Source organism: Natator depressus, chromosome 3 (assembly GCF_965152275.1).
Source record: "Natator depressus isolate rNatDep1 chromosome 3, rNatDep2.hap1, whole genome shotgun sequence".
NCBI lineage: Eukaryota > Metazoa > Chordata > Testudines > Cheloniidae > Natator > Natator depressus.
Window position 1 is genome coordinate 49,516,836 of NC_134236.1, and position 24,679 is coordinate 49,541,514.

Consider the following 24,679-nt stretch of genomic DNA (forward strand, 5'->3'; position numbering starts at 1 on the left):
TTGCTGGACTTAAGAACCTGAGAGAAAAGAATACTGTCCAACCTCCTTGGGGGTGAGGCTTTTGTTCATGGTTTCTGTTTATGAACCCTGTTTGTAGTGTTTTCCCAAATTAATGCTAAGTTATTTCCCTCTTTTTATAGTTTTTTTTCTACACTCAGACTCTGTGCTTGTGAGAGGGGAAGTATTACCTCTTACAGGTGCCCAGGGGGTGGTGTGTAATTCTCAGGTCACTAGGTGTGGCCTCGAATCACTTTTGTGTTGTATTGTCGGAAAGGAACCCCTAGATACTGAACCTAGCCCTTCTTGCTGCCACTTCTGACTGACAGAAGGGTTACAAATGTGAAAAAATTGCTTGAGCCCCAGCACCCCTTTCATTGTAAATTAAGCACTGGTCTGCCCCCAACTCTCTGCAGCAAAAGGAGCAGCAGGGTGAACCGATATCTGCCCTCCCAGTGCGAAGTGCATTGCTGGGTTAGAGCTCATCCCCTGGAGTGAGTCTCTGCCTAGTCCCAAGGGCAGGCGGTGGGATTATCCTCGGTCACCCAGTGGGTAGAGTTATTCCAGGGGGGCAGTGGGAGACTCCGCCTAGCAGGGTACCTGCCCTGGGCTTCTACAGGAGGCCGGGTGGAGAGTCTGTCACTTTCCCCAGCAGGAGTCCTGCCCCATGGCTGGGGAGGGGTGCTGTGGGCCACGCCCCCGCCCGGCCCCACGGGGTGTGGATGCGATGGAGGGGCGACTCTGAGCCTGTCTCTCCCATCCCGCTGGCAGGGAGCAGGCAGGCAACCCCCATGAGGTGACTGCCTACCGGCTCACATCACTGCGGGGTGAGGGGCGAGTCTCCACCCCACCCCATCCCTGTGAGGGGTCGCCCCAGTGGGGCAGGGGGCAGACGCCGGCGGGAGGCGGCGGCCGGTCTCCTCCTTTGGCGCTGCGCGGGGTCCGCTCTGGGGGGAGCGGGAGGCGGAGCCGCAGCCCGCAGCCGCCGCAGCCCCGGCTCCTCAGGCCCGGGAGCGCCATGGCCCAGGCCAGGGTCAGCTCTAAGGCGAGCGAGGGACAGACGGCGGGGCAGCTCCGCGGGCGCTTCTTCCGCTCCACCTCCATGGCCGCCTGCTCCGGCCGCCTGCTGCAGAACCTGGACGAGCTGGAGCTCAGGTACGGCCCGGCGCGCGGCCGGGGGTCTGGCAGTGCAGAGGGGGCTGGGGGCTCCTGCTAGTGCGGCAGGGTATGGGGGGGGGAACTGTCCTGCTAGTGCGGCAGGGTATTTGGGGGGGGGGGGGGAGAAGGTGTCCTGCTAGTGCGGCAGGGCATTTTTTTGGGGGGGGGCGCATATTGGGGGGGGGGGGGGGCGTCCTGCTAGTGCGGCAGGGTATGGGGGCGGGGCGGGGGAAGGTGTCCTGCTAGTGCGCAGGGCATTTTTTGAGGGGTCTTGCTAATGCTCCAGTAAGGACTGTTGAAGTGTGTTTCTGCAATTGGAGAGGAGCCCTGCTAGAGATGTGCTCAGCCAGTGGTGGAGTGTGTGCATTGGAAGCCTCAGTAGTTTGATGCTGTTGCTGATTTCTTGTCTCCCATCTGTGCGTCTATTCCTGCCACCGGACTTGAATGAAAAAGAAGTTTGCTCCTGCTGGAATTTAAACAGGCTGTGAGTGAAGAGCACAGCTGCTTCCACTGCAGTGCGGGGGGGGAGGGGGGGACTGGGGAGAGACCTAAATATAGTTTCCAGGCTCATGGGGGTAGAAAAACACAGTTGTCATTATAAAGAAAAAGAATACTTGTGGCACCTTAGAGATTAACAAATTTATTTGAGCATAAGCTTTCGTGAGCTACAGCTCACTTCATCGGATGCTCAGTTGCATCTGATGAAGTGAGCTGTAGCTCACGAAAGCTTATGCTCAAATAAATTTTTTAGTCTCTAAGGTGCCACAAGTCCTCCTTTTCTTTTTGAGGATACAGACTAATACGGCTGCTACTCTGAAAGTTGTCATTATAGAGACCCTGTGGTTACACACATTTATTCAGGTGACACCATCATAGGATCTAATCTCATTAGCCACACCATCAGGGGCTCGTTCATCTGCACATCTATCAGTGTGATATATGCCATCATGTGCCAGCAATGCCCCTCTCCCATGTACATTGGCCAAACTGGACAGTCTCTACACAAAAGAATAAATGGACACAAATCTGACATCAGGAATCATAACATTCAAAAACCGGTAGGAGAGCACTTCAACCTCTCTGGCCACTCATTAAAGATTTAAGGGTGGCAATTTTGCAACAGCAAAGCTTCAAAAACAGACTCCAGTGAGAAACTGCTGAGCTTGAATTAATATGCAAACTAGATACCATTAACCTGGGTTTGAATAGAGACTGGGAGTGGCTGGGTAATTACACATATTGAATCTATTTCCCTAAGTTAAGTATCCTCACACCTTCTTGTCAACTGTCTAAATGGGCCATCTTGATTATCACTACAAAAATTTTTTTCTCCTGATAATAGCTCATCTTAACTAATTAGCCTCTCACAGTTTGTAAGGTAACTTCCAACTTATCTATATGTGTGTATATATATCTATATATATATCTTCTTACTTTATGTTCCATTCTATGCATCCGATGAAGTAGGCTGTAGCCCACGAAAGCTTATGCTCTAATAAATTTGTTAGTCTCTAAGGTGCCACAAGTACTCCTGTTCTTTTTGCAGATACAGACTAACACAGCTGCTACTCTGAAACATGTGGTCACACTTCTTACTGAACACAGCATATTTGAATTTTGGAGGGTTAGGCAGCAGGGGAGCCCTTTGCTTTATAAGGGGAGCTCCATTTTCCTTAGAGAATCATCTTGTTTCACAGAAGATACAATAATCCAGTGGAGCCAGGGTGCCATTTCAGGTTTTAGTAGGAGAGGGCAAATTTAACTGATTGCAGGGGCTAGTTAGGCACATGAAAACTCTAGGATTATGGGGTTGGTTTTTTTTTTTTTCTTTTCAGATAATTTAGAAATTAGCTGTCAGGAGCACTATGTCTAATTCCTATGTAAAGAAAAAGATATACAAACACTAGTTAAAGCCATATTTTAAGTTCATATGTACGATCAGGAGATAATACAGCAAGATATTCCCAATCCCTGAGGTATCCGTTTTGGAGCCTTAACAAAGATATCAAAACATAAGTTTGATCCTTTGTACATTATCTTTAGTGGACAGAAATAAAAATAAGTAACATTGCTTAAAATCTGCATACTTTCTCTAACAGACACACTCTGTGTTGCTGCCATTATCTACTCTATTTTAGTCCATTGTTGTTCACTCCACTAAAAACATATTTACTTTAACATATGTGATTACATTTTTTTCTCTTTACTTTGGCATACATGTTCATAGGCGCTGACTCTGTGGGTGCTCTGGGGCTGGATTTATGTTCTAGAAGGATCCTATTATTTGATTACACCACTTTAAATAAAGAATGACAAAGCACAATATGGTAATAAAAGTAATAAAGATAATTACTGCAGCCAAGACAGGTTAGGTGTTTTAGAACTCACTATTCAAATAATTAAATTTAAGCATAAGAGAGAAATAAAATTATGAAATGCACAGACCAGTCAAAAAGCTAAAATAAAGTACTGCAATCCTTAATGAACTGTGAAAGAATAATATTAGAGAATATATGTGCATTGTGCATTTCGACAGGAAGTATCAAGAAGTAACACCATCAACAACAATAATTATAATACAAGTGTGTGTGTGTGTAAGTGCACTGTCGCTTTAAGGCAAACACTCAGGAGCCTGAAGGCTTGTTCAGTTCAGCTCCAGCTCCTGCTCCTGAGCCAGAGGCACCAGCACAGACAGTCTCCGTGTGTCCCCCACCCCAGCTCAGTGGAGACAGGGTACATGGGCGGGAGGAGGGGGACACCAGCCCCTGCCTGCCTCTGTGCAGCAGATCAGGAGGCAGCTCCCAGTCCTGAGCAGTTTGGCCAGTGGCAGCTCCATTGAACAGTCCCAATCTTTTCAGTCTCTCTTCAAATGAGTTTTTCCACGTCCCTGAATCCCCTCTAATTCTGCTGTATCCTTTTTTGAGGTGGGGTGATCAGAACAGCACACAGTATTCTAAATAAGGGTATACCATTGATTATGAGGGAATACGACATAATATATTTTCCCTATTGTTCTTCATCCCATTTTTTATTCATATAACAGCTTGTTAGCTTTTTTGACTACAGCTGCACATTGAGCAGAGGTTTTCGTTTAGCTGTCTGCAATGATTGCCAAGTCCCTTTCCTGAGCTGATCCAGTTAAAAGAGAACTGTACAAGGTGTAGGCGTAGTCTGTGTTTTTGCCTCCAGTGTGCATTACTTCACAATTTGTTTTAGTTGTAGTAATTTTAGATGTTACTTGTAATTACCGGAGTGAAAATTGTCAGACAGGAATACGGTTTTCAACTGATTTCTTTCCTTGGCCTCCCCGCATCCCCAAAGACAGTACCCTGCTGTGATATCAGTTTCCTCATCTTCCCTACTGCGTTCAAGAAAATCTGTTCCACAAATGAAACTGTTGACTAGTTCATCTTTTGTTACAACTAGGGATTATCCCCCGTCCCACCAATCTGTGAGAACAGTAGGGTTTCTGCATACAAGAGTAGTCAGTGGATTAAAAAAAAAAAGTCACTGCTTTAAAGAATGAAGTGCTGCTTCTAGGCAGCAACACCAACAATCTTTCTTTGAATGGTGTTAGTGTGGCTGGGGAGTGTAATTTAATATACATCATATTGCACTGAGTGAAATAAAACTATTTGTTGGATTATTCTAGGTAATATAAATGGCGAAATGCAGTTGAACACAGTACAAACCTACCATTCTCACTGAAGTGATGACATTGGGGACACAGAACTATAAAATTATTAGCTTAATCATATAATTCTTAACCCATAACTAGTTTTTCCACATTTATTCCAACCCCAGTTCTGAGGGTAGGCTTCAAAAGTAAAAGCTAGTAAATCTGAGATAAAGGGGAGAGGATATGTTGGAATTGGGCTCCATTGGTAGAAGTTGTTTAGGCCTGGTCTACACTAGTGAGGGGGGATCGATCTAAGATACGCAACTTCAGCTATGAGAATAGCGTAGCTGAAGTCGACGTATCTTAGATCGACTTAGAATCACTTACTTCGCGTCCTCGCGGCATGGGATCGATGGCTGCCGCTCCCCCGTCAACTCTGCTTCTGCCTCTCGCCGTGGTGGAGTTCCGGAATCGACGGCAGAGGGATCGGGGATTGATTGATCGCATCTACACTAGACGCGATCAATCGATCCCTGATAGATCCCCGATAGATTGATCACTACCCGCCGATCCGAGGCCTTAGATTTGCTAGCTTGGTTGTCAAGGAATTGTTCCACCCAGAAAATTGGATATTTGTTATTTCTACAGGCTTGGAGGTTTTCCATTGCCATGACTTCCATTTTCCTCCAAAAAAGCTCATCTGCATCTATATATAGGTCATGGTATTCTGGTATCCATAAGTAAGTGAATTAAGAGCTCTCTAAAAATATATGCAAGCTAAGTATTTAATCACATTCCCTACAGTACTCTATTGCTTCCCTTAAAGTGTGTCTCTGTCCTTCTGAAACTACAGGGGAACTTTTTTTCTTAAGTAGGTGTTTATTAAGTAGGATACCTCAGAACAGAAACACAGAGATGCTAAATAGTTCATCATATTACATTGAAAAAGCTTCACTTTGTGTTGCTGCATTGTGTTTATCACTGTTTCAAAAGAGGCTGCACAGTGAAACACACAAAACCTACCAACAATTACTAACCAATTTAAAAGTTTACTTTGCTGCATAACCTTTATATAGAGCAATTCGAATAAGTCAAAATGCTTTAAAATACAGATAAGTGTTACAGTTCCAGTAAAAAAGCAAGTGTCAAATTACTCATCTGGAAACAAAAGTGCAGACTGACCTATCTGTTCATGGGGGAATGTTGTGGTCAGATAAGAGACATGTACTAGAGCAGGGATGGGCAAACTATGGCCCGGGGGCTGCATCCGCATGTGCCATGGCTCCCAGAAGCAGCGGCATGTCCCCCCTCCGGCCATACCTCCGCATAGGAGCCTGAGGGGGGACGTGCCGCTGCTTCCAGGAGCTGCTTGAGGTAAGCACCGCCCAGATCCTGCACTCCTGACCCCTTCCTGTGCCCTAACCCCTGACCCAGCCCTGATCCCCTTCCCGCCCTCTGAACCCCTCGGTCCCAGCCCGGAGCACTCTCCTGCACCCCCAACCCTCATCCCCAGCCCCATCCCAGAGCCCGCACCCCAGCCAGAACCCTCACCCCCACCCCCCAACTCCCTGCCCCAAACCCTGAACTCCTCATTTCTGGCACCACCCCAGAGCCCACACCCCAGCCGGAGCCCTCACCCCAATTTCGTGAGTATTCATGGCCCGCCATACAATTCCATACCCAGATGTGGCCCTCAGGCCAAAAAGTTTGCCCACCCCTGTACTAGAGGAAGACACTGCACTTGCTTTCAATCACTTGTAGGCCAAGTAAAAAGCAGAAATAAGGAGAACTGGGTTTCTTTATGTAGTGTTCTTAATTGATATTCAAAACAATGAATAAATTGGAAGTCAGAGTGCAAAATACAGAAAGAAAAACACTATGTCACTGTTGTAACTACAAGAATTTGTCTTGAAATTGTTAATCAACATCAAAGCCCCAACCTGCAAACATGTATGTATCTGTTTGACATTACACATGTGGGGCTGTTCACATGCATACATTTTTAATAAGTGTATAAGTATTTGCAGGATTGGGGGCCCAAGTTATCTTTCTGAAAATACTAGCAGGATATGGGGGAACAATGGGTGAAATTCAGAATAAAATCCATGGCTCCTCAAACAAGTAAATACAAAATGAAATACTTGACAGCAAGTGACAGTGAAGTGAGGTGTTTCGACTCAGACCTCTCAAAAACTAACTAGTGGTATTGTTTTGTGTGCTTTCCCTTTTCCTTGTCCTCTCTCATTCTTCCCAATACTGGGCTCTTGAATCCCCAAGCCACTAAATCTACAGGTACTATTGCAATCTACATAGTTTACTTATATTTTAATTTACATTCTATAGTGTTGTGAAAAACTGATATTTGAATAAGTGATGCTATACAAAAATGATCATGGAATATACAAGTAAGTGGAATAATCTGATAGTGTATATATCCATATATATATTCATTCTGCATAAAAATATTTTGTATACTATTGACCTTTATATTATTATAGTTTGTATAATGGCATTTCTGAATAATACTTTGTTTAATAATTTATATATGTAAAAAGATTGGGTTCAAGTTTGTATTTTTATAGATTTACAGTCTGGTTAGATTCCTGCTCCGTAGTGGAAGATTTTATTGTATCTCTAATGAGCTAATGATCAGAAAAGAAGTCTTGAGAACTCTATGCAGCCTTTTTATTTTGACTGAGATGTCCTTCACTGGAGGATCAGGAACCAATGAATAGCAAAGGTCTGCTCAGGCCTAATGTTAAATCCTGAACTAAACCCAACTAGACCACAGCCAATCCGACCTGATCCCAAGACTGTCAAGTTGTTTTCATAACTGGCCTGAGAAAATAATGAAGAAGGAAGGACTCACTGGCTTAAAATTGCAAATAATAGCACTGGGGCAACAGAACTTGGGGGGGAAGGGGTGAGGGGGCTAGCTCCCTGCAGTTGAAATATTGTGGGGGTTGAACTGTGTTTCTGCCTCCATGCATCACATCCATGAGGGCAGAGGCAAGAGCAGGACCGGAGGGACTGGAGCCATGCCCAGGATCAGACCAGGGAGTAGGAACTGAGGTAAGCGGGGCCCTGATGCTAGTGCCTGTAGTGGGGAGCTGGTCCTGCGCCAGGTAGCCCTTTTCTTTCCCCCGCTGCAGAGAGTCCTCTGAGATGTCAGGTGCTGGTAACAGGCCTGGACAATGGGCACTCAGTGGCGGTCAGCACAGAGGGAGCTGGGGAGGCTACAGCCAGGACTGGGCAGGAAAGCAGGGCCACCCAGACAGAGTTGTCCCCCTGAGGAACTGGGCACAAGTAGGTGGGAGGTAGGGACTGAAAGGGCTCTTCCAGGCAGGTGTCATTTCTGCTCCTAGGCCTTCCTGAGCTCTCCCACTGTCCTTTATATCTCCCAGCTTTCCCCCCCCACCCCAACTACCCCTTAACTCCCTCTGCTCCTCTCTGCTTCCAACTGGGGCCTCCCACTGCCCCTTCTTCCCCCATGTGCACCTTAGCACACACATTCAAAGTTAGCTTTCACTGCCGATGAATAGCATAGTTGGCACAGTCAGTGATAAGTGACTACTCAGAATGTATGCTAGTCAGATTACACCTGACCAGACCCAAACCCAACACTTGTAGTCGGGTGCCATTGGGTTTTGGTTGAGCGGCAAAGGTCTAATCAGAACCCTTTCAAACGCGTTAAAGCTTAATATTTTCACTCTTAGTACTGTACCAAATATTCAATTTGATTAAAAATGTATTTGCTTAGTTGAGCTCTTCTGGGTGTGTTAGCAAATCAGCATTAATGTGTTGTTACAGTACTTAATTTATGTCAAGGGAATTGTTTTATTAACACAATTCTTTTTATGGTTGATTTATATTAAATACTAGAAAGGAAAGGAAAATTAGAATTATAAGATTATGAAGATGTTGTGAGAGAAAAGAAATCTAATACCTTATCTGTTTAAAAAAAAAAGTTAATTTTCACTACCATACTTCTTTTGGGGACCAATTCATGGAGCATCAGTGGAATTGTGGGAAAAGATAAGTTAGTATCCCATGATCCCTGACAGTGATTATATTGCACTACAGGGAGAATCTGCTCCTCTGCCAAATAAATAAAAGTATTAGATTAGTAGATATAATGTATTTTTTTGAATGTGTGATATTCCAGATGTATGCACCTAAGTAAGCTAGAAAGATTTATTTCGTATTGGCCTGGTTACATGTCAGACTGAGGTCCCTCCCACTTGCGGGCAGTCATTTTCTCCATGCTTCTGTCTCCCTTTTTGAACCTCTTTCCCAGACACATTCACACCCTTCTCCAAGTTGAATATGAAAGTCGGTGCACTTGTTACATAAGGTTGAGATGCTGCTATTTCCACTGCATTGAAGAAATTAGCCGTGCCTTGTGTTCGAATGAATTTTAACAGGTTTTGATGTCCCGTCCTTTCACTAATGCAGGATGGGAAATTCATCATAAAAAGTACATGGAGCAAAGTGAGGATCAAAGTTGTGCAGGGCCTTGAAGGTGAGGATGAGAAATTGCATATTTTAGAGCTCATAGATTCATATATTTCAAGGCCAGAAGGGACCACTGTGATCATAGAGTCTGAACTCCTGCATAACACTGGCCAGAGAACTTTCCCAAAATAATTCCTAGATCATATATTTTAGGAAAACATCTAATCTGGATTTTAGAATATTCAGTAATGGAGACTCCACCACAGCCCTTTGTAAATTGTTCCAGTGGTTGTTTACCCTCACTGTGAAAAATTTACACCTTATTTCCAGTCTGAATTTTCCTAGCTTCAACTTCCAGCCATTGGATAATGTTATAACTTTCTCTGCTAGATTAAAGAGCCCACTATTAAATATTTGTTACAAATTGTAGGTATTTGTAGAGTGTAATCAAGTCACCCCTTAACCTTCTCTTTGCTAAGCTAAATAGATAGACTCAAAGAATTCAGTCACTATAAGGCATGTTTTCTAATCATTCAGTCATTCTTGTGGCTCTTCTCTGAGCCCTCTCAAATCTACCAACATCATTCTTGAATTGTGAGTTCCAGAACTGGACACAGTATTCCACCAGTGCCAAATATAGAGGTAAAATAACCTCTCTACTCCTACTCGAGATTCTCCTGTTTATGTATCCAAGGATTGCTTTAGCTGCTTTGGGTACAGCATCACACTGAGAGCCCATTTCAGCTGATTATTCACCACTACCCCCAATTTTTTTTTCAGTCACTGCTTTCCAGTATAGCATCTCCCACCTTATAAGTATGGCCTACATTCTTTGTTCCTAGATATAGCTATTTATATTTAGCAGTATTAAAATGCATATTGTTTGCATGAGCCTGTTTTACTATGCGATCCAGATTGCTCTGAATCAGAGACATGTACTCTTCACTATTTGCCACTTTCCCAATTTTAGTGTCATCTGCTAACTTTATCAGTGATGATTTTGTTTATAAAAATGTTAAAAGCATAGGGCCAAGAACCAATTCCTGCAGGACCCACTGGAAACACTCTATGACGATTCCCCATTTACAGTTACTTTTTGAGATCTATCAGTCAGCCAGTTTTTAATCCATTTAATATGTGCTGTGTTAATTTTATGTTTGTAGTGTCATTGTAGCAGTTTTGGTCCCAGGATATTTGAGAGACAAGGTGGGTGAGGTAATATATTCTTCAGGTCAGAAAAGTTCTGTGTAGCCCAAAAGCTCGTCTCTTTCATCAACAGAGGTTGGTCCAATAGAAGATATTATCTCATCCACCTTGTGTCTCGTATTAATTTTATATTGTTCTTTTTAATCAAAATGTGGCGTGGAACCAAATCGAGTGCCTTACAGAAGCCTAAGTATATTATGTCAACGCTATTACCTGTATCAACCAAACTTGTAATCTCATAAAAAAAAAAAGATATAGTTAGTTTTACAGGATCCATTTTCAATAAACCCATGTTGATTTGCATTAATTACATTACCCTCCTTTAATTCTTTATTATTCGAGTCCCACATTTATTCTTTATTAAATGATTCTGATATCAGCAGTTCCATTATCTTGTCCAGAATCGATGTAAGGCTGACAGGCCTATACTTAGCTGTGCCATTCCAGATTAATAGCTCTGGAGACTGAAGTCTTCTGTTTATCCAAAGAATAAATGCATGAACAGCAGTAGCAGTGTACCATGTTGAATATCACAACATGTCTCAGTCCTGACCCAAGAGGTCACCTCTCGGGTGAGAAGGCCATGAATTACTCTGCAGGGCCATGCATTCCTTGCATTTTGCAGATAATACCAAAAAAAAAAATCTCGCTGACAAGTGCCACTTTGTGGTGATGCAACATACTGTAGTAGACACAAATGTCTAGAGTAGCCACTAAACAGCAATTATTGCAAATAAAATAATTCTCAACATCGAGTTATCAGATTTGACATAAGATATTAACACTTATCAAGGCATTACTTTTTAAAGAGCATTTTTATCAACTGCATAATATGAAATGTTTATAATTATCCTGATATTCTACAAAATCTTGCTAAACTAAGCTGTCAGCTTCTAATCACATAACAATCACTCAGTATTTTAAGGAAGTGGTATTTTAGAAATCCTCTTTAGAATTATACTGATTCAAGATGCATTTCTGTAATGCAGTTCACTGTTTTTCAATGTCAGATGGTAGGACTTGATCCAAAAACCACTGACATAATTGAAAAGGATCCCATTGGCTTTGATGGAATTGTATCAGGCTCTTATTGAGTGTGTTGAATCAATGTATGCGTGCAATTGAATTACTATAAAAATCTGTTAAAAACTCTCCAAATTTCTTAATTTTAGTTTCAAGTTTCCAGGGGAACAACAATGAAGGGATACTTTTTAACAAAAGTTCTGAAAAATACTTTAACCAATGTCTTTTTAAAAGAGGCATAGTTGAGTTATTTAATATAATCATTAAAACGGCCTTGTAAAAGTGCCATAAAAATGGAACCAACTCAGATACAAAATCAATTCACTGCTTTACTATCTTTATTATTATGATGAAAATGAGTCACTTTACAATACTTTCCTCACCCCCCCCAAATTCACGCCTTTGTCAAGAATTTATATTAAATTATTTTCCCTTCACCAGTTACAATAAACATAAATAAAATAAGTTTAAGTACGTCTTAAACATATGCTTTCACTTACAATGGTTAGATTTGTATCTAAATATTTCTGCATTTTCATCATAGCAGGATTATTTTATTATTGTCTCCTCTTAAGAGTGAAAAAAAAATCTAAATGAATTTTTGCTTATTCCTTTATCTAAGCTATCTTTTTTCCACCCATCTTTTGCTCTCAACTCATTTTCTGACTGAAATCTTTGGGGCAGTGATGTAGATGCATGTTTATCTCAGAGACGACCATAAATGCCTTCATCTTTGAATTCGCTGTACAGGAAACTTAAGAAAATAAAGTGTTTGTTTAATACCATCACCAGTTTCCACACTGTATTGGATACAAACAGACAATCTCTGCCCTGAAGAGCTTCCAGTTCTCCCAGTGTATACTAACTGGGGCGCTGGAACAATTTGTATAGGGGAGGTGCTGAGTGCCATTGAGCAAAACTGTAAACCCTGTGTGTGATGAAACCCACTTCAAGCCAGGGGGTGCAGCAGCACCCCTAGTTCCAGCACCTATGTACTCACATCCGGATTGAATTCATCATCTGCACAATGGTCCTGGGAATAATGTTGAAAAATTACTTTTTTTGAGTAAGCTTCTTTTGATGGACAGTATCATAATCCTGCCTCCCTCTCCCAAACACACACACACAACCTAGCTTTAACTTACAAAGATGTAAAAAGAGTGATTTGTATATCATCTTCTAGTACTATGACAGGTTTATCAAGATAAATATACTTAATGTCTTGCATGTTAGAAAAGTTGTACTATTTTAACTAAACTTAAATTTAAAATTGACTAAATGCAGATCAAACCCTTTTTGAGCAAAGGTTAAACCAGTTTAAATGCATCTGTATTAGGAGGTTGCACTGATTTAACTCCATTTTAAATCACTTGAGTTAAACCAGTGTAACTTTTTTTACTGCAGACACATATAAACAGTGAATAGTGATCACCATCTTGTGGCTACAACCTGTAATGCTCTAGAGTACAAAGTATTTTGACTGCTTGGTGGATTCTGTCAGAAAGAGAGAGTGAGCTGTGTTCTGACTGTGCTTGGTACTATCGTTAATGAACACTGGGATAGATGAGAAAAATTTGTCAGTAAAATTACAACTGAAGGTTGATTTATAAAAACAGCAGTACGACTGGAATGCCACAAATGTATAGCAGTTAGGACAATTTAGTGGTGTAATTTTAGTACAATGCTCTGCAACCTCAGAGATGTAAGGCCAGGGAACATCAGGGATTTAATTTCGTAGCTGAAGTTCCTAGCCTGGGAGATCTGTAGAAATAGTGTATTTGATCTCTCTTGGAAAGGCATGTATCATGTTGCTATTAAGTAATCCTCCCATCATCCTTTCCCCAGGCATTGTCTGCCTTTAGTTGGAAGGGTGAGTTGAAATGAAGTTAGGCTCAAGAGTAGTATGGGGATATACATGGGAGGCCATTTTAATTCCCACACCCAATAAAAAAAAAAAACAGAACAAATAAAAACTTAGACTTTGAGGAAAAGAAGACAGAAAAATTGCAGCCACATGTTTGTGCAAAATGGACTATGTAAAGGGAATTTGGTCAAGATATTATTGGAACCTAAATGGTTACTCAGTGCCACGAAGCAAAATCTATCTCTCTACCTTTGCCACCTTTAGTTGAGATGGAAGAATTAGAAATAGAAAGCAGTTACATAAGGGGGAAAGTAAAAGAACCTGTCCCTATTGTACTTGTGTGGTCATTTATGCAGAGCTATGTGGCCCAAGCAATCCTGCCCATTTGTTGTATTCTATCATAAATTACTTTGTATTTATTTTCCAGGGGATAGGAATTTTTTTAGGTAAAAATATTAATGGTATTGGCACTCTGGTTGTAGCTAATATCCAAGTGAATGTCAGAGAGAATAGATCACATTTTTTCAGTATGTTTAATAAACATTGCAGGATAGCTGGATTCTCTTGATTTTTACAAAGAGTTCCATAGACACAATGAAACTGACCTCAATTTGGGAATTGTCTAAAATTTCTGCCTTGTCTGTTGGAAGAGTCTAGAACTGTCAACACATTCATGTGATGGTCATCATACGACAGGTGAGGGAACTGGGAAGGCAGAGTTTGTATCATTCTTGCACAATCCTAGCGGCCAGTTAAATCTCAACAAACCCACTGCACCAGTGGTGGGCAGCCTGCAGAGTGCACACAGCCCGTCAGGGTAATCCACTGGCAGGCTGCCACACAGTTTGTTTACATTTGCATGGCCACCCGCAGCTCCCTATGGCTGCAGTTTGCTATTCCCGGCCAATGGGAGCTGCAGGAAGCGGCTTGGGCCACATGGACATGCTGTCCACCGCTTCCCACAGCTCCCACTGGCCGGGAATGGAGAACTGCGGCCACTGGGAGCTGCGGGCGGCCGTGCAAATGTAAACACACTGTCTGGCTGCCTGCCAGCGGATTACCCTGATGGGCTGTATGTGGCCCGCAGGCTGTGAGTTGCCCACCACTGCTCTGCACCATGACATTAATATTACTCAGGCAAGTGCAGAAACTGGAGGACTGAGTGGGGAAAATTTTATCTTCTGGCACTTGTCTCCAGTGCTAATAATTCTCTACTGTGCATTTTCTGTCTATTTGTGGTGTTCCCCAATTACTTTAATCAATTCCAAACTCCTAACCTTCAGGGCATGGTGAAGGATTGGGAAATTAACTGAAGGATTGAAACCCAGGTTTCCAGTATAGTATTTCCAAATCTAAAGGCCAGATCAAGCTCTCTTGTACACAGCAAAAGGGGGAGCGGAGAATAAAGGAGCACAAATAATGGCCAAATATGACTAAACATAGAGCACACAGAGCAAAGCTTATGTGACATGCGCGTCCCCCAAATAGAAGGATGTTACACATTTTGTGTGTAGTATGATGATGATTACCAGAGAAAGAGGGTCGGGTTAGAACAACGTTTCCTCAGCTCTCGTCCCCTAATGCCCCTACTCTACTTGCGCTACATTGATGACATCTTCATCATCTGGACCCATGGAAAAGAAGCCCTTGAGGAATTCCACCATGATTTCAATAATTTCCATCCCACCATCAACCTCAGCCTGGACCAGTCCACACAAGAGATCCACTTCCTGGACACTATGGTGCTAATAAGCGATGGTCACATAAACACCACTGTATACCGGAAACCTACTGACCACTATACTTACCTACATGCCTCCAGCTTTCATCCAGACCACACCACACGATCCATTGTCTACAGCCAAGCTGTACGATACAATCGCATTTGCTCCAACCCCTCAGACAGAGACAAACACCTACAAGATCTCTATCAAGCGTTCTTACAACTACAATACCCACCTGCTGAAGTGAAGAAACAGATTGACAGAGCCAGAAGTGTACCCAGAAGTCACCTACTACAGGACAGGCCCAACAAAGAAAATAACAGAACGCCACTAGCCATCACCTTCAGTCCCCAGCTAAAACCTCTCCAACGCATCATCAAGGATCTACAACCTATGCTGAAGGACGACCCATCACTCTCACAGATCTTGGGAGACAGGCCAGTCCTTGCTTACAGACAGCCCCCCAACCTGAAGCAAATACTCACCAGCAACCACACACCACACAACAAAACCACTAACCCAGGAACCTATCCTTGCAACAAAGCCCATTTCCAACTATCTATTCTGGGGACGCCATCATAGGGCCTAATCACATCAGCCACACTATCAGAGGCTCGTTCACCTGCACATCTACCAACGTGATATATGCCATCATGTGCCAGCAATGCCCCTCTGCCATGTACATTGGCCAAACTGGACAGTCGCTATGTAAAAGAATAAATGGACACAAATCAGAGGTCAAGAATTATAACATTCAAAAACCAGTCGGAGAACACTTCAATCTCTTTGGTCACTCGATTACAGACCTAAAAGTGGCAATTCTTCAACAAAAAAACCTTCAAAAACAGACTCCAATGAGAGACTGCTGAATTGGAATTAATTTGCAAACTGGATCCAATTAACTTAGGCTTGGATAAAGACTGGGAGTGGATGTGTCATTACACAAAGTAAAACTATTTCCCCATGTTTATTCCCCTCCCCCTTCTGTTCCTCACACATTCTTGTCAACTGTTGAAACTGGCCCACCTTGATTATCACTACAAAAGTTTCCTTCCCCCCTCCCCCCCCCCTCCCCCCACAGCTCTCCTGCTGGTAATAGCTCACCTTACTGATCACTCTTGTTACAGTGTGTATGGTAACACCCATTGTTTCATGTTCTCTATGTATATAAAATCTCCCCACTGTATTTTCCACTACATGCATCCGATGAAGTGAGCTGTAGCTCACGAAAGCTTATGCTCAAATAAATTTGTTAGTCTCTAAGGTGCCACAAGTACTCCTTTTTTTTTAGGAGGAACCTAGTTTGCTGCATCATTTGGAGTTTAGGAATGTGAGCTCGTGCCTAAGCTGCTACTGGGCAAATACAGGCCTCTATGCATTTCCTACAACTGCTTGCCTTCTGCATCGCCTTCTGCATCACCTACTGCTAAGGAAACAGTGATTGTGGAGGCAATGTGTAGAGCTGGGGTGCAAACATTTAGTGCAGCATGCTCCCCTATTAAAAGGTGTGTTATCCAGAAGGAAATTCCATCTGAAGTTAATACCAAGCTGAACAGCATTAACTTTGGCTTTATAGTTTCTTTCTCTTTCTTGAGAGGGGTGAGAGATTGGTTGGTGTATTGCTGTAGTTGAGATACCAAGGATTACAATATTCATGAGAGAGCCATGCTGTGATTGACAGTGACTCTACACTGATGCCTTGAGAACTGTGGAGGAACCAAGATGTCCCAGGAATCCTTATGTTCCATGCAGCTGCTAACTCCTTATCCCCGTAGTACCCTGGGATTTCTGCACAGGGAATTGAAGAGAGCTCTCTAGCTTTTCTTAGGGTTGCAACTTTGGTTGGATGAATTCCTGGAGATTTCATCACATGACATAATCTTTAATTAAAGATTAATATTTAATTCCTGGAGGGTTGGCGATCCTAGTTTTTCTCTTAGCACATTTTTACGTAGAAGGACTTGATGGTCCTTTTATCACATCTACACTGTGATAAAATAACTGTGGCTCCAACTTGCAGAGCCCAGGTCAGCTGACCTGGGCTCAGGCTGCAGGCTAAAAATTGCAGTGTAGACATTTGGGCTCAGGCTGGAACCCAGGCTCTGAGACCCTCCCGCATCGCAAACCTCAGATCTTCAGCTCCAGCACAAGCCTGTGCATCTACATTGCAATTTTACAGCCCCACAGCCTAAGCCCGAGTCAGCTGACCGAGGTTAGCCGTGGGTGTGCTGTGGGTCTTTTATCATGGTATAGGTGTACCTGGTATTGCCCTGAATTGGCAGACATGTGACTTGTCCAACAACACTGCAGTGTTGCTAAAACTAACTCACAAGGCTGATTGAAAAAAACAAGGAAACACTGAGAGCATGTTATGTGGCTGAAATGACTTTATTATTTATAGATTTTTTTTTTCTTCTGCTTGGTTCAACTTTACTCAGGGTTGAAGCCTTGCGTGATGCAGCATCTGCTATGGAACAAGAAAAAGAAACTCTGCTAGAAATGATTCATGGTATACAGAACAGCCAAGATATGAGGCACATCAGTGAAGGTGAGAGCCTGCCTTTTCCTAGATTCTCATTTGAAACTTGTTTTGGAGAAATCAGTGGATACAATCCTAAATTACAGTTAGTATATCTGTTTTACATGCAGCTCAGTTGAACTGTTTGAAAGTGGTGAGGCAACAGAATAAATGTAAATCTGTTTGAGCTAATGTAGTGTTAGTTAGATGGATCCTGTTACCTTAGTAGCCTTTTACACCTGACTATTCAAATTCATGTCCTAGTTCAGTGTAGAGGACTACTGTAAGCATTATTGCATATGTGAAAATTACCCTTTTGGCATGCCCAGCCCATCACCACCTTTTCAAAGTCAGGGTCAGCTCACCTGTGCTCCTGGTGGGGGAGGACTTTATTTAGACATATAGAAAGTGATGGACACAATTGAGTTTCAGCTGTCTCTAAAGGGGAGAATTGGCCTATTAGGCAGTCATATTTATCCTTTCTCCTATTACAGAGGTTTCTTAGCAGTCTCTTCCTGTATGTAATCCTCACAGGTTACCTTGATATTCAGATGACCATCCATTGGATGAATGGGACCTTGCCTGCTATGTTCATTAAAAGTCAAGCAGGACAGTATTCTGTTAATCATTGGTTACAATCTATACTGTCCCCCAATATCAGAAAGGGTACCAACTTCTGTCAAACAAGCAGTTGTTAAGCAGACAGCTAAAGAAACAAGTCTCTTGCCAGGGGTGATCTTGCTGATTGTCACCCTGTTTTTAACCATCTTCTTTTATGTAATAGTATCAAGAAGGTTGTGACACAGCAAGGCTGATATCATCTGGACATCGTCCTTTGGTTTCCTGGTTACTTTAATTTTATTTGTTTTTTTAAACAGAATATGGCATGGAAACTGTACTAGATACCCACTCATACAATGGGTGCATGTACCTATTAGTAAAAAACATAAAGTAAGATATTTTTGGTGCTAGCAGTATTCCCCATTATAAGTACAGGGAATACCTTCTCAAACTTAAAATATGCTGTATACCATTAGAAGAAAATATTTCATCTGCTTCCACTGTAGCCAAAAGGAAAAGTCAGGAGTCTAAAGACTTCTGAAAAAATCTAAACAGCAGCTGATGAGGTGATATTATCTAACTAACAGACACTAACTGGGGCCAACTGGCTGGCTTATTAGTGGTACCATTCTTTTTATTGAAGGATTGCAGAGGGTGATGCTGAGTCAGGGCTTGTCTACACTTACAGCACTGCATTGGTGCAGCTGTAGCGTTTAGTGAAGATGCTAGATGGGAGAGCTTCTCCTGTCTATGTGGATACACCACCTCCCCGAGATGCAGCAGCTATGTCGATGGGAGAAGCCCTCCTGTCGACATAGTGCTGTCTACACAGTGTAGACACATAGTGCTTTTCCACACCCCTGAGCAACGTAGTTATGCCGACATAAGTTCCTTGTGTAGACAAAGCCTCAGTTATTTATCTGCCCTGATAAATCTCTCATGTAGGGTTCCACAAGGATCTATTATGTTATTCCTGTGAGTAGTGCTCTAAAAATACAGTTCACTCAGCCACCGTAAGGTCAGATCATATCCCCTTCCTGGAATTTCATTTTATTAACAAACATTAATAAGTTAAGCAACCAATCTACCCCTTCTCTCCACACTTAGTCGCACTACTGCATAGCATGCAAGAACTAAAGCAATAATTCCAGTAAAGTGCTCTTTATCCAGTTCTATTTTATGTAGCAAAATACTTATTTAATTTTATTTTTTATTTTTTTTTTATTTTTTATTTTTTTGCAGCTCTGCTAGAAGCTTACGTAGATGCTGTGACTAGTGGCTTAGTTCACGTTTTCCTATCATGAAGAAAAAGAAGCACTGAAGTGTAATTCAGCTCGGGAAAGTGACTGTGAAAGTGGCACACTCTTATTCAGTGAACAAAAGCAGTATACTGCCTCATTGCAGTAACACATAACCTTTTACTGCTTTTTTTACTGCTGTTTACACTGCAGAGCCAACACAGCTAATATTAAGAAGCAGGATTCTATTCCATGTTGTGCATCATCAACAGATTTGTCTAATAAGTTCCAGTCAGTTATATGCATGCAAGCCAGCTGAAAGAATGAGGTTGGCCAGGTGTCAATGAGGGTCCAATTTAGCATGCAGAACCATTATTATTGGAGATAATGCACGAGATGGAGGAACCGAGTTTGACTTTCAAGGACCAGGCTGCGATAGAAAGGCCGGCAGTTAGATTGTACCTGTAAACTGAGCACATTTGGTCTAACGTTGAGAGACAAATTTAGGACTCCTTTATTTTTAGTTACTGTTCAAAATAGAATCACCAATTTAACTTTCTGATCTGCTTTAAAAATATTTTTATTGCAAACCAACAGCAGAGATGTGTATCTACTACGTACACTAGGGTAATTTGATTGTATGTGTGAAATTGTTCATACCTAAAAGGGCTGGTTTGTAAATCAGAACATTTTATTTTTAAATGTAGGTGAAAGAGAAGAACTTTGCCTGACTGCCAGTCGTCTGATGGGCCGAACCCTCACTGTTGAGGTTTCTGTAGAAACAATACGAAACCCACAGCAGCAGGAATCCCTTTTGCATGCCACAAGGATGATTGATGAAGTAGTCAATAAACTCCTTGACAATCTGGAAGATTCCAAAAGCCGTTTAATGTCACTTTATTGTGCATGCACGTCTGAGGTACCATCTGGACCCATTGATCAGAAATTTCAGTCTGTTGTAATTGGATGCGCTATTGAAGATCAAAAGAAAATCAAAAGGAGACTAGAGACTCTGCTTAGAAATACAGAAAACTCTGAAAAGTCAATCACGTTGTTAGAACATCCAAAATCAACTGTCCAACAGCTTTGCAACAACGAACGGGATTAAAGTAGTGATAGCTATTTGGGCAGATCAAAGTTAAGTCTCCATAAAGATTGCATGGAATGCAAAGAAAAATGTTACTTTTTAGCACTAAACTAATAATACTTTAGAGTGCTGGGTGCAAATATTAAATAAATATGGATAGCACTGCCTTAGGTATCAGAAAGAACATAGATATTTTCTTTCACAATGAAGATGTGATCTAAGACTGCTATCAGGTTTGCTCCTCTAGACTTAAACTTTATTGGTACTGCTGCTGCAAATTGTAATTAATGTACTTCTGCTGCCTCTTAAAGCTAGTCAGAATCTAATTTCTTTCTCTTAAATTTTTGAAAACTTAAGCTGATGTGTCATGTACTAAGATTTCACCTAGAAAATTTTTTTTCCTTTGGTGAATACTTTGTATGAAACAGACTTATGAGAAAAAGACAAGTCACGCAATAAACAAGAAGAAAAAATGGATATACCACACTCTATTTTCAGTAATGAGTAACTTTTGTTAGTGATAATTAGTACTTGGCACTATAGCTTAAAATGCTTTACAGAAAAGGATAAGAATTGTCCCCATTTTATAGACATTGTGGTAAAATAACTCGCACAAGGTCACACAGCAGGCTGGGAATAGAACCCAGGTCTTCTGACTAACAGTTCCATGCTCTGTCCACTGGATGCTGCTGCCTTCTAGCCTGTTTATTAACTAATGCTCAGTTTGGGGCTACTGTGGGCTAATGATTTCAGAGTAACTTAAAAGAGGAGTTATGCAGAAATGCTTTCATGTCCTGCAAATCAAAGATACTTTTTTTCCTATTAGTCCTGTATGAAGCATAACAAAGTGAAACAGCTGGATCCACAAACATTTTAAAATGGATTATATTCAGTTCTGATGTAAGCAGATGCTGCTCTCATTAAAGTCAATGTAAATTGCTCCTGCTCATGCCAAAGTGGAGGTTAGACCCTGTTTTCCCAAAACACAGACATCTTTTTCGTGTTCATCACTGGTGTTTGTTATAAAGGAGAAAGCTTTTATAGATCTTCCTATTTGTACACCCTATTTCATAATGTCAAATGCTGGGTGAAGGTGATTATTAAATGAAATTTTAATAACAAGAAAAATCAAATGCTTCAGTGAGTTTGTTAAATGCATTCATTCTGAAGTTTGAGTGAAGCAATAGTTCAGTAAGATGCACTAGAATCATAGAATATCAGGGTTGGAAGGAAACTCAGGAGACCATCTAGTCCAACCCCCTGCTCAAAGCAGGACCAATCCCCAACTAAATCATCCCAGCCAGGGCTTTGTCAAGCCTGATCTTAAAAACCTCTCAGGAAGGAGATTCCACCACTTCCCTAGGTAATGCATTCCAGTGCTTCACCACCCTCCGAGTGAAAAAGTTTTTCCTAATATCCAACCTAAACCTCCCCCACTGCAATTTGAGACCATTACTCCTCGTTCTGTCATCTGCTGCCACTGAGAACAGTCTAGATCCATCATCTTTGGACCCCCTGTCAGGTAGTTGAAAGCAGCTATCAAATCCCCCCTCATTCTTCTTTTCCACAGACCAAACAATTCCAGTTCCCTCAGCCTCTCCTCATAAGTCATGTCTTCCAGTCCCCTAATCATTTTTGTTGCCCTCCGCTGGACTCTTTCCAATTTTTTCACATCCTTCTTGTAGTGTGGGGCCCAAATCTGGACACAGTACTCCAGATGAGGCCTCACCAATGTCGACTAGAGGGGAACGATCATGTCCCTCGATTTGCTGGCAATGCCCCTACTTATACATCCCAAAATGCCATTGGCCTTCTTGGCAACAAGGGCACACTGTTGACTCATATCCAGCTTCTTGTCCACTGTAACCCCTAAGTCCTTTTCTGCAGAACTGCTGCCGAGCCATTCAGTCCCTAGTCTGTAACAGTGCATGGGATTCTTCTGTCCTAAGTGCAGGACTCTGCACTTGTCTTTGTTGAACCTCATCAGATTTCTTTTGGCCCAATCCTCTAATTTGTCTAGGTCCCTCTGTATCCTATCTCTGCCCTCCAACGTATCTACCACTCCTCCCAGTTTAGTGTCATCCGCAAACTTGCTGAGGGTGTAATCCACGCCATCCTCCAGATCATAAATGAAGATATTGAACAAAACCAGCCCCAGGACTGACCACTGGGGCACTTCACTTGATACCGCCTGCCAACGAGACATGGAGCCATTGATCACTACCAGTTGAGCCCGATGATCTAGCCAACTTTCTATCCACCTTATAGTCCATTCATCCAGACCATACTTCTTTAACTTGCTGGCAAGAATACTGTGGGAAACCGTGTCAAAAGCTTTGCTAAAGTCGAAGAATAACATGTGCACTGCTTTCCCCTTATCCACAGAGCCGGTTATCTTGTCATAGAAGGCAGTTAGGTTAGTCAGGCATGACTTGCCCTTGGTGAATCCATGCTGACTGTTCCTGATCACTTTCCTCTCCTCTAAGTGCTTCAGAATGGATTCCTTGAGGACCTGCTCCATGATTTTTTCAGGGACTGAGGTGAGACTGACTGGCCTGTAATTCCCAGGATCCTCCTCCTTCCCTTTTTTAAAGATGGGCACTACATTAGCCTTTTTCCAGTCATCCGGGACCTCCCCCAATCACCATGAGTTTTCGAAGCTAATGGCCAACGGCTCTGCAATCACATCTGCCAACTCCTTTAGCACTCTCGGGTGCAGCGCATCCGGCCCCATGGACTTGTGCTGGTCCAGCTTTTTTAAATAGCTAATAGCTAAACCCACTGCTAATGATGGTCTGCAGCACATAGGTTTGTTCCCAAAACTCCCACTTACAGATAAGTTAACATAATTAATCTCTTTTATGCACTGAGGTTGTAATGTTTGTAATGCATTCTGTATTTGATTTTTTTAGAAACGTCCATCAGCAAGAACATACGTAACAGGGCTTGTAAAATATTCAGTAACATCTCTGTATAGAACTAGTTTGAGGTGGGGAATGAAATAAAGAACTAAGTTCCATTGTTACCCAGTTATTGGTATAATACACAGTTTGTGGTTTTGCTCACAAGGACAGTGACCTTATCACTAAGGATAAGATTTTGTAACGGAAGTCACAGATTCCGTCTCTTGCAGATACCTCTGTGACATTGTCTTCTTCAGCTTCAGCCCTGTGCCTGGGGCAGTGGGGCCAAAGCCATCAGAGGCTGGAGGATGCAGGGGGCCCTGGAGCTTTCAGCTGCAGCAGGTGGCTGGGGTCCCAGAGCTCTCAGCAGTCATGAAGGGGCAGCAGCTCTCAGCTGCCAGCAGGGGGTGGTAGCTCTAAGTTGATGGCACTGGCGGGGCCCCGCTCCTGCCAGCCCTCAGACTCCTTAGCTCCTAGCCACCATGGGCGGGGGCCCCGCTGCTATCAGCCAGGGCAGGTGGACGGTGGGGGCCCTGTTGCTGTGAGCTGGGGCTGGTGGTGGGAGGCCTGCAGCTCTGAGAGTGTGGCAGGCAGTAGGGCCCGCAGCTCTTAGCTGCTGCTTTCAGCTGGGGTAGGGGGTGGGCTCATTGCTGGTAGCCAGTGGGGGCCCCACAAATCTGAGCAGTGGTGGGTGGCGGGAACCCTGCTGCTCTCATCTGCCACCTGTGGCACAGCCCGCTGCTCTCATCTGCAGCTGCTGCATGGCCCCTGCAGCTCTTAGCCGCTGTGGGGGGAGGGGGTAGGAGCTGCAAGTCCACTGCTAGAGGAGTTGCCCACCAGCCATCTGGCAGGTGGGAGTTGTCTGCTCTCTTGGGGGTGGGGGAACTGAGGCTGGCAGGCCCCTGGAGTTGGGGCTTGGGGAGGGAGCACCCTCTGCACCTCCTGACTCACCATCCAGTTTGTGGGTCAGACTTTCCTGCCTAGCGGTGGCTCTGCCCCAGAAAGGTCACGGTGCCTTCTCTAAGGGTTCACTCCTCAGTTTCTGCTTGGCCCAGGGAGTCTAACCAGGGCCCTGAGCAATGTGGAATTTCACAAAAAAGAGTCACATCTCCTACAAGAAGGGGTTACAGCAATTTATTTGAAGTAAGACCAAGAGAACAGCAGCAAACAAAAAAATGAGCCAAGTGGCAACATTAAGTGCTAAGCAGCGAGCAGAGCAGTACCCTAAAACATTCCATGAAAGTGGAGGAAAGGTGTTTTGTACAGCATGCAATGTACCTATTGATTTTATGAGAAAGGCTAACTCTGGAGAAGGACAAGGGGGCA

At 42.9% G+C, this 24,679-nt stretch overlaps 1 protein-coding gene across 1 annotated transcript; it reads left to right on the forward strand.

Moving 5' to 3' along the window:
* The first annotated feature begins 785 nt into the window (after nt 1-785).
* Nucleotides 786-23,371, forward strand: BAG2 (BAG cochaperone 2). The gene is made up of 3 exons (XM_074946839.1): nt 786-1,152; nt 17,485-17,594; nt 20,071-23,371. Exons 1-3 carry the CDS (start codon nt 1,016-1,018, stop codon nt 20,469-20,471), a joined length of 648 nt encoding a protein of 215 aa, XP_074802940.1. The 5' UTR covers nt 786-1,015; the 3' UTR covers nt 20,472-23,371.
* Nucleotides 23,372-24,679: the final 1,308 nt, after the last annotated feature.

Excerpts from the sequence above, each read along its gene's own strand:
- BAG2 (XM_074946839.1), top strand. The coding sequence starts at position 1,016 with ATGGCCCAGGCCAGGGTCAGCTCTAAGGCGAGCGAGGGACAGACGGCG. Across the intron at positions 1,153-17,484 it reads CTGGACGAGCTGGAGCTCAG|GGTTGAAGCCTTGCGTGATG; the intron begins GTACGGCCCGGC and ends AACTTTACTCAG. Across the intron at positions 17,595-20,070 it reads TATGAGGCACATCAGTGAAG|GTGAAAGAGAAGAACTTTGC; the intron begins GTGAGAGCCTGC and ends TTTTAAATGTAG.